The sequence below is a fragment of the Xiphophorus hellerii genome, chromosome 1 (assembly GCF_003331165.1).
Source record: "Xiphophorus hellerii strain 12219 chromosome 1, Xiphophorus_hellerii-4.1, whole genome shotgun sequence".
Taxonomy (NCBI): domain Eukaryota; kingdom Metazoa; phylum Chordata; class Actinopteri; order Cyprinodontiformes; family Poeciliidae; genus Xiphophorus; species Xiphophorus hellerii.
The window spans coordinates 6,050,659-6,060,258 of NC_045672.1; the positions used below are offsets into that span (position 1 = coordinate 6,050,659).

Consider the following 9,600-nt stretch of genomic DNA (forward strand, 5'->3'; position numbering starts at 1 on the left):
CACTCATACATAAGCCCCCGGCTTTGAGCCTTTCTGGAGAAATCTGAAAATGGCTGCCCAGACATCTCCCATCAAAGCTGATGGAGTTTGAAAAGTACTGCAAAGAAATTTGCCAAACTGCCTAAAGGCGGATGTGCTGAGCTTGTGGCAAAATATTCAAAAAGACTGAAGGTTGTAATTGCTGCCGAAGGTGGATCAACGAAGCTCTTAATAGTTATGTAAATATGCTTTCTTAGGTTTCCATTGCAATAAATGTGCAGAAATAAATAAAAATGTTTCACATTGCCATAATGAACTGTCAGGAAAGACAATAAGAAATAAGGCTGTAGCACTGAGAATACTTTTCAGATGCACTATGAAGGCTTAAAATATTTCACTCTACATTCTATGCACGTTTCACTGATGGTGACTCTATAGAAACTTGTTAAACTACTTTAAATAATTAACTAAGCAGCTGAACGGTTTGACAACAAGGACAGAATGTATGTGTGATTGAATTGATTTTTTTTGTAAAGTGCCTCAAGATGACATATGTTGTGAAGTGGCACTATATAAATAAACTGAATTGCAGTTCTGAAATAAAGATATTTAACTTTTTCACAATATTCTTCTTTAAATGTAAATGCAGTGTTCAACTTACAAGCAACATATACACAATTTTCAAATAGCTCAACTTAAAAAGAGAACTACAGAACCACAAGCTAGGTTTGTTGCGACAAAAACAGAACTCTACTAAAAGATATTTTGCTGCAGCTTGAGGTAGTAATTTTAATGAAATTAAAATGTTTGTTAAAAAAAAAAATGTAAAAAAAATCTAAGAATTCCACTATACTTGAGCCATGTCGGCACACTATCATTACAAAGTACCAGTTAAAAGTTTGGGTACACCTCCCGTAGCTTCAGTGGATGTTTTCTGTGAGTGACATTGATGAAGAAAATCAGCAATAAAGAAAAAGATTGCTGGATTGCAAACTGGAAAAAGAAAAGCACCAGACAAACGTTTACCATGCTTGGGTCCTCCGAAGGAAAAAACATTAGTGAAAGAAATATGTGAAAGTAAAAGTTAGAAAGGTGCAGATAAAAGAAAGGTTCACTAAAAGTTATTTGGAAGTCTTTTTGTTCATCCACACAATCCCCATGTAGAAAATAATCAAAATACAGAACATAATTTATCAGGAGGTGTGAGCCTTTTTTTTTTTTTAACAAGTACTCTACACATATTTCCATTGTCCATAATAGAAATGTTATACATCAAAATATGATAAGGCAGAGGTAGTCTCATAGACTTTCACATACATGTACACACATGTATATGTGTATATGAACATACAGTCACAGTATTCACTCTAATGTAAGGTTTAACAAATTAGAAGATAAATGGGAAGCTGCTCTGGTTCCTAGAAGGTCCTACATATTAACACTAAAAAAAATTAGTCAACCTCAGATGAACAAGATTATTTAAATAAATCCAAAACTCAGAAGCGGTGGAGAGTAAAAGTCTACCCTTACTGTATCCACGGGAGCTAAGAAGCAGCGAGCTGCTCCTGGCAAGATGGATTTATTCACTAAGTCATCATCGATATGAGAACCTCAAGAAAAGTAGCTATTTTGGCATTTTGCTGGTACAGCGGATACATGTGACGGACATAACCCAAGCAACAGTTACTGCCAGCAATCAGGGATTGTCCATTAGCTGACTTTAAGCTTTTAATCTAGAGGCAACTAGTACGTAAGGAGCAACTACACATCCAAATGTGTGTTTGATACATCCTCTTGTAACTACTGTAAGTGCTTTAATCTAGTCAGGACTACACACTCTCACAACAGTAGCAGATTAAGATCCTGGGGCAACACTATAAAAATAAGAACAAGTTTCATAAAGTCTCTTAAAAAAAACCCCCAAAAAACAACAACTCCACAAAATTAATACTAGGGAGAAAAATCTACCAACCCCTCAAGGCATCAATTTTTCAATTTCACCTAATTTTTCCACACAACGCTGAAAGGAACTCGTAACAGTTCCTGATATATTTTAATTCCTTGGAGCAGGAAAACATGGACTCCGAATGTAAGGTTTCTGCTTCCTTCTGCATTTCTAGACATTTTGTAGCAAAACAGTTGGTCAACATGAAACATATGATAAAAAAAAAAGCAAATTGGAGAAGTGCCTGAAAATGTCATTAAATTAGACTTCAGCATTAATTTAGAGTAACGTATGTACAGCAGGTCAGTGGTTTCTAGGACAAAACACAATGACTAAGAGGAAGTCCTTCAGACCCCCTTCAGAGGTGGACGATCACACATTCATACATCTACATGAACTGCTTTATGCAGGAAAATACGCCTTCAAATTCTGGGCACATGCCGTTAGACCAGTGGTGTCAAGCTGCAGTCCTAAAGCACCAGAGTCCTGCAACTTTTAGATGTGTCCCTTCTCCTACACACTTGAATTAAAACTGCCTTCCTAGCATCCAGTCAAGCTCTACAGAGTTCTGCTCATGAACCAGGAGCCACGAGTGCTGAAACACAGAGACATCTAAAAGTTGCAGGACACTGGCCCTTAAGGACATGAGTTTGAGACCACTGGTTTAGACTGCCATAAGCTTATATTTTCATTTTTAAAAGTTCTTCTCCTTTAACATGTTTTTTCTAGATTGATATGGTAGAAGATATCTTGCAACTAATGTGCTTAACGAAGACATCGTTTCCGAACAAGCGGAGGTTTTTGATACTATTTAGTTCATTTCATTGCAAATCAGAAACTTTGGTAGAAACCCATTTGATGTGACAAATGTTTCCAGATATTTTCAGCAACTTTACACAAGTAATATTACCACAGCTTCCTAAATCCACATTAAAGCAGCAGATGAGAAACATCCTAAGAAAATGCCATCAACACTTTTGTCAGAAAGGCACAGATGATCAGAAAATAAAGTAATCTTTTCTAGATATATACATTTAGAAAAGGTGACTTTTTTTTTTAGAGGTTACATATCTGCATTCAAACATTAATACATTTCCCATGTTAAAAGTGGAGGGATTTTGAGGGTTGGGAAGGTAGTGAATCTCAGCTGAATTTTCTAAAACATTCAAATCTTTTCAGTTATGAGGTAATACTAATGAGGTGACTTGTTGCTTGGATGCTCGTTTTCAAATAATATGTACAACAATATATACAACAAGTGCATATGACAATACTTCGGGAAAAGAGCTGTTTACTGCTGAAAAGCATGGTAATAGTGAGGTAGGGAGCTGGAATTGCTTACAGCAGGACTATATGACTGAGGTAGCTGGCTGTGGTTAAAAACTCCTGAGCCTTGTGGTGCATGAGACTGGGGGGGCTGGAAAAAAGTGAAAGGCCCTGGTGCTTGGGAGGAGAACCCTGATGAAGAAGATGGAGAAGAAGTGGGGGAGGAGGATGGTGGATAACCCATCACTAACCCCATGTGAGGGTTATAAGGTGGCAGGCTGAAAGGCAGGAAGCTAAGCAGCGACCCAAGGTCCACGTTAGTGTTGCATGGCAAATCATTAGAGATAGCAGGAGTCCTAGGTAATGCATGCGTGTCCCCACCGACATCCAGCCCGTCACCCAAAATTTGCTTCTGGGGTGAAGCAGAAATGGAGGAATTCACCGTGCTTAGTTGAGGTGAAGGGTTACTCTGAAAGTCCAGCAGGAAGTTCTCCATGTCAGAGCGCGGATATGAGGAAGGTCCGTACTGATACTGTGACATGTTACCGTAGGGTTGCTGCTGTGATGCTGCTGGTGGCTGAAGACCATGGCGAAGTGAGTGGGAAGAATGTGTAGTCAGATGATGTCCTACACCCATGCTCGAGGACAAGGACCCTTGGACGAGTCCATGAGGATGCCCCATAGCAGGGATTAGATTTGTCAAGGTGTAGGAAGTGCTCATGTCCCTGGTAAAAGCTTCAGAGGTATCCTTAGAGGCAGAACTTATCATAGAAGATTCTGGACTGGGCTCTTCTTTGACTGGACAGGGGTTGGTTGAGGTCTGGGGAGCTACATGAGTGCTGGGAGTAGACGGTGGCATCAAACCAGACTCCTGTGCATGGCTCTTTTTCAAATGGCGGGTCAGGTGGTCTCTGCGGCCAAACCGTTGTGCGCAGCATGGGCAAAGGAAGTCACGGCGACCAGTATGCACCACAGCATGACGGCGTACATCCTTGCGGGTATAAAACCGCCGGTCGCATCGTTCACATGAGTACTTCCTCTCTCTCAATGGCACATTAGGGCTTCCCTCTGTTGAGAGAGGCGTGTCACTATGTTCACCCAGGTTCTCCAGCATAGCTGCAGACTCCTTCATGCATTGTTGGCCCGCCGTAGTGCTGTGGAAGGCAACCAGGTGGCGTTTGTAACCCAATTGAGTGTTGTACTGTTTTCCACAATCCTGGCATTGGAAAAGCTGCCTTCTGGCTGGGAGGTCCTCATAAACATGCCCTTTGAGATTATCCTGGTGAAACATGGTCTAATTACATGGAAACTGGTGGCTCCGCAGCTGCGCAGGACGCTGAACAAGAGCCCAAGCAGATACAAACAAGAGTCATGAGGAGAAATAACCATTAGTCACTAGTATTGTGGTTATTCTCTTTACTCCAGAATGAATAAATTTTGGTAGGAACCATTTTTTTAAAGTTTGCTGTTCTTCTGCAGAAATGCAAAAATGATCTGATTACTGTTAATGGGGAAAGACCAGAATTTTAATTGTGCTAAAGACGATGCCATAGCAACCCCAAAAGGGCTGCAGTCATGAAGATGGCTCAGTTAAGTGTTTTTTGAGAAGGGCAGTTGTGCTGGCCTCCAGTCTATTTTTGGACCGAAAAGATCTAAAAACAGACAGTGCCAGCTGCCAAATCACCTGGGTAGTCCATCGTCATTACAAACCTGAAAAGTGAACACAAAAAGACAAACAATGTCACTAAATGTTAAAATCACCAGTAAATGGTGCAACAAAAGATAAGACAAGTAGAAATATGAATCACTACAGAATCATGGAACCAGTGGAATCAGTTAACTTAATTTGCAGACGCACATGCAATATAAATCTATATGCATTTATACACACATTTAAAAATGCTCAACACCAAAATATCAAGGACATTTCTATTGAAGTAATATCTGTCAGTGTTTTGATTCTTAGCTTTCATGTTCCTGCAACCGCACTCTGGGACGCTGCAGGATATTATCGGAGGGTACGCAAACTTCCCCGTTTGCATTGCTTTATAGACAATGAGTTTGTTTAATTTTTTTCCTAAAGAGATTTCTGATTCGGGACACAGAGCAGTAAGCACCTTCAACTCTTGCTTCTACTGATTTATTTAAATGTTTAGGAGACAGCACATGTGACTGGCGGTATCTAGTCATATTTCTGAGTAGTCGTCATTTCTTTGCACCTGCAATCAACCAAGTGCTGACAAATGGACAGAAAAGTTTCCTCCTGTTTCATGTGGCTCTGAACCTTGTGCTAAGCTATGACCTACTTATTTTTTGGGGAAGAAGTTCGTGTTTCATAAAGTGCTTTTGCATGGCTGACCCCTTTATTCTGTTGATGTGTACAGGAGCACATCGGGTATGGGTACTACTTTATATCGCAAAGCTAATTCTGTAAAATTCATTCCAGTTCAGTCTGTGGACCAGCTCACCAGCTCCTTTTTTGTTTTAATGGAGGCTGGGAAGCATTGCCACATACTGTCTCACAGAGGAGCAGAGGTGGTCCAAAAAAGTTGCACAAAGTTGAGTCTGACTTTTTTTTCTTTTTCCCGAACACCAGCTGGTACTGATGATTGGATATGCTCATCTTGGATAGCTGCACACAACGGCACGGAGAGATTATATGTCAGTCAATGAAATTGCTTCGGTGCAGTACCTGGCTCGGTCCTGCTTGTCCACTAGATACTCTCTAACCCAGTGGTCCCCAACCCTCGGGCCGTGGACCGATACCGGTCCGTGGACCAATTGGTACCGGGCTGTGCAAGAAATAATTAAATATTTCCGTTTTATGTATTATTGGAGTTTGGAGGATCTTTTATTTTGAAAATCCTTTAACCGGATTCTCTCGGTTACGTCTTGCGCCCCAACATTGAGCCCACAAGCAGCAAAATGAGTAAGAAACAAATCAGATTCTTTGGAAAGTTCTTTGCAAGGGGAAAATGTCCAGAGAAGAGACAGGAGAATGGATTTATTCCGGCAGGTGATTCCCACATTCCAAGCTCTGCATGATATGGAGACCGGCTCGTTAATGAGGCAATGAAGCTTCAAACTGCTTCGCCACGTAGAGACCAGGCACCCTGTGCATAAGCAACACTTCGGGTGTCATTGTCTCTCATCACTCCCAGATGGAACCGTCTCGTTGCAGAGAAACGAGCTCAGGGCTCCCATTGGTCGTTATTGTGAGTTAAAATGTTCACGAAAGTAAAATGTTCGTTTTTGTGGCGCATCTGTATCTTATTTTGAAGGGATATGTAAACGTTACCATAGCGACCAGAGTCAGAGAGCATTAGGGCAGTGGTCCAGACAGAGGAGAGGAGTAGAGCTTGTAAGTTTTAGGTCTGGTTCACACGGCATTATTTAAGGATTGTGGGCCGATTTTCCAAACTTCTGTGACCACAGAGCCGATAAAAGTCCCACAGGTTCGATCGATCCCAGTCACGAACATCCCGATTCCAGAAGAAAATCCAGTAAAACCCCCAGCATACCATACGCAAATTTAGAATAACCAAACACAGATGACGATGTAGAAGCAGCAGTGATAGTTTGTGGACTCATTTTAAGCGATAAAAGACGTAAAAAGAAAAGGCGTTTGATACTTTAAATCGTTTAAACTGTGGGCCCTGACTCCATAACCTATGAAAGCTAAACTTTTTTTAATGGAATTTTGGGAATTAAACAACTTTTGAATCATATTCAAATGTTTTGGAAAGGGCCTGGTAAGAACGGTTATATTTCACACACATTCAGACCTATTTGTGTCAACTTGTGTGGACTGGGTCAAAATCCACAGGGTATATAAACTTTTGGTTAGGGTCATTTGGGAAGTTCCAAATTCTTGATTTTAAGAAGAGTAAACAAAGTTGTTTAACAGTAAATGGCTTCACCCAACCACTAACCATGAGTGAAAAGTACGTTTTTATGTTATTCATGTAAACTAGAAAAATGGCCATAAATAAATAAATAAATAAATAAATCAACTATTCCACCAGAGTATGTACACTTATGATCACAACTGTGAGTGACGTAGTAACATTAGCAAACTTTTAGTCCCTATGTAGTTTTCAGAAGACAAAGTAAGACTGTTCAAAAGCTTGTTATTACACTGATGCGCTGCAGGCGCCTCACCGAATCGATGACCGTGAAGCCCAGTCCCGGGCTAAACTTCACAGCTAGCCTGCTTGCGGAAACTAACTTTGTACGAGCGTATTTCCAACTCGTCTGTTTTTAAAAGTAATGCTCCAGGTTTCTCTCCAGGTGTTCCCCAAAGAGCAGCTGGCGTGTCTCTGCCAAACGGCAGACCTTTGTCCAGAGTGGGAGGATTATTCATAAACAAAAGATGAACGCTTGAAAACTTCTGCCGAAGGTTGTTGTGACTTCAATTATCCAGTGTTCTTGTAGGAAACAGACCCAGGCGAACAGCTGTGGTTCTTTTAGGCGGACGAAAGCGCGGCTGTACTCACCGGATGCATGTCTTTCCAGCTTTCTGCCCGGCTTTCGTTTTTGCGCTTCACGGCGACATAATGGGAGAAGTTTGAAAGCTGTTTGTGGGAGTTTGGGCCTGGACAGCGGGGCACCGCGCTGGGACCCAGGCATTCTGGGAGAGTGACGTCACAACGGGGAGGGCGACTGTCCTGCAGACATTAAACAAGAGAAAAATATTGAGCTGCTCCTATTTTGTCTTTCTTCTTTATTAAAGGACAAAGTGCAACAAGAATACAGTGTGCGATATTATACTAGTCACGACGTGAGACATGGGTTATAACAACACCATGTACATTAACAAAATTTAGAATATACGCTCATTATACGTTTTAATTGCCTTACAGTTTTTTTTTTAAAATTGAGATAGTAACTGAAAGTAGTTGAATAGATAGAAATTTAGAAGTCACAAAGCAAGGGATTTTTCTATTGAATTTACACTTCTGAATTTTTTTTTTTTAAACTTTGCTAAAAATACAATCAAATTAATTTAAAAAATAATTCATCACTTCTTGAATAGTTGATAAAACCAAGGGCAATGCTTTCCCAGCATAAAACAAGCACCTTATATATACGATCGATTATAAAACGACAGGCCTCTCCCCAAAACGCGAACAATTTCAGGGTGGGAATCACATAATAAAAATGTTGTATTAATATCGTTTTAATAATATTAATATCCTTTTTTTGAATTTTACCATATGATTAGCTGGATAATTTTGTAAGAGTTCTCTCTAATTTTGATAAAAAACGTGTAGGGGAAACATCCACACTTTTTTCCCATTTATATTACACCCTCGGTGTAATATAACATATGGGGCAAAGTGTTTTTGAAAAAGGGCAAGCATTTCTTCATGTTTAGAGATGCCCCTGCGAAATCCCTGTCGAATTTTACGGCGTCCCGTAGGGGATGCGGGATTTTTCTTTTGCGTTATTTTGCAAAAGTATTGCACACAGTCAAAGCGATGACAAATGTTAACTTAAAATTGGAAATACCTTAAAGAGACGCAGTGAAAACGGGCGTATAAATCCTTAAGTCTTTGGTGCTAACAATGTTTGAAAATAGATCTGGCTTGTTAATGTTTGTGTAAGTTTGAGAAAGGACTGCGCATGAAAACGGCCCTTTAATAATCAGATTAACACAAAAAAGATAGTCAAAGCTGTCAGATGACTTTATTACCCTGTAAAAAAAAAATACCTCAAAAATAGTTTGAATGTATTCTTTCTTTATTTTCTTCTTACAGAAAGTTTCTGTTTATATCTTAGAAGAGAAAGAGATAAAAAGCCCATGTTTGCATACATTTATGGTGCATTTGTATCTTAAAGAAGAATATATAAAACTGCAGATATTTCACTAACCAGACATGGAAAAACTTTACAAAAACCTTAAGTTGCAGTAGAAAGACTTTCAGTATTCAAGATGCTGCATGAACTGATCAGTACATATGCAGCTTCCCCTACGGGGCTCCTTATGGTTGTCCATAATGTTCTTTATTTGATGAAGAATTGTTTGCCCAGTTTGGACCAGAGAATCTGGCTTGTCTGCCAATGTTTGACCATTACGATCAATGGAAGAGACGGTTTGAACTTCCTCCCTCCCCCCTTTGGTCCTTTTTCGGGTCCACAGAACCTCGTTTTTGTGGGTGCAGTTGAGGTATTACTTGAGCTTTTGTGATGTTAATCAGCTACCCCAAGTTGTAAAACACTTTGTTGATATTGCTATTATTTTAAGTGTAAAGAAATTGGTTGGACTAGAAATGAGACAAAATATTCTTGGCAAAATTTTGCTAGCATTGGCCAACTATTACACTACTTCATCATGCCTTGCTGCAGAGATGAAAAGTTCAAACACACAGTTCATAACCCCTTTGACTGACTGAAAGGACATTTACTGT

General features: G+C 40.0%; 2 protein-coding genes across 2 annotated transcripts in view; one reads left to right on the top strand and one right to left on the bottom strand.

The window, feature by feature from the left end:
- The window catches only part of LOC116721371 (tumor necrosis factor receptor superfamily member 14-like), a 1,133,408-nt gene that overhangs the window by 175,781 nt on the left and 948,027 nt on the right, over positions 1–9,600 (top strand). The window lies entirely within an intron of this gene.
- Positions 743–7,861, bottom strand: LOC116721285 (zinc finger protein PLAG1-like). Its single transcript, XM_032564919.1, has 2 exons — positions 7,687–7,861; positions 743–4,900 (listed from the first exon to the last, which is right to left on the bottom strand). Exon 2 carries the CDS (start codon positions 4,479–4,481, stop codon positions 3,216–3,218), a length of 1,266 nt encoding a protein of 421 aa, XP_032420810.1. The 5' UTR covers positions 4,482–4,900; positions 7,687–7,861; the 3' UTR covers positions 743–3,215.

What these genes read in the sequence shown, in the direction of transcription:
- LOC116721285 (XM_032564919.1), bottom strand. Translation starts at nt 4,481, where the DNA reads ATGTTTCACCAGGATAATCTCAAAGGGCATGTTTATGAGGACCTCCCA.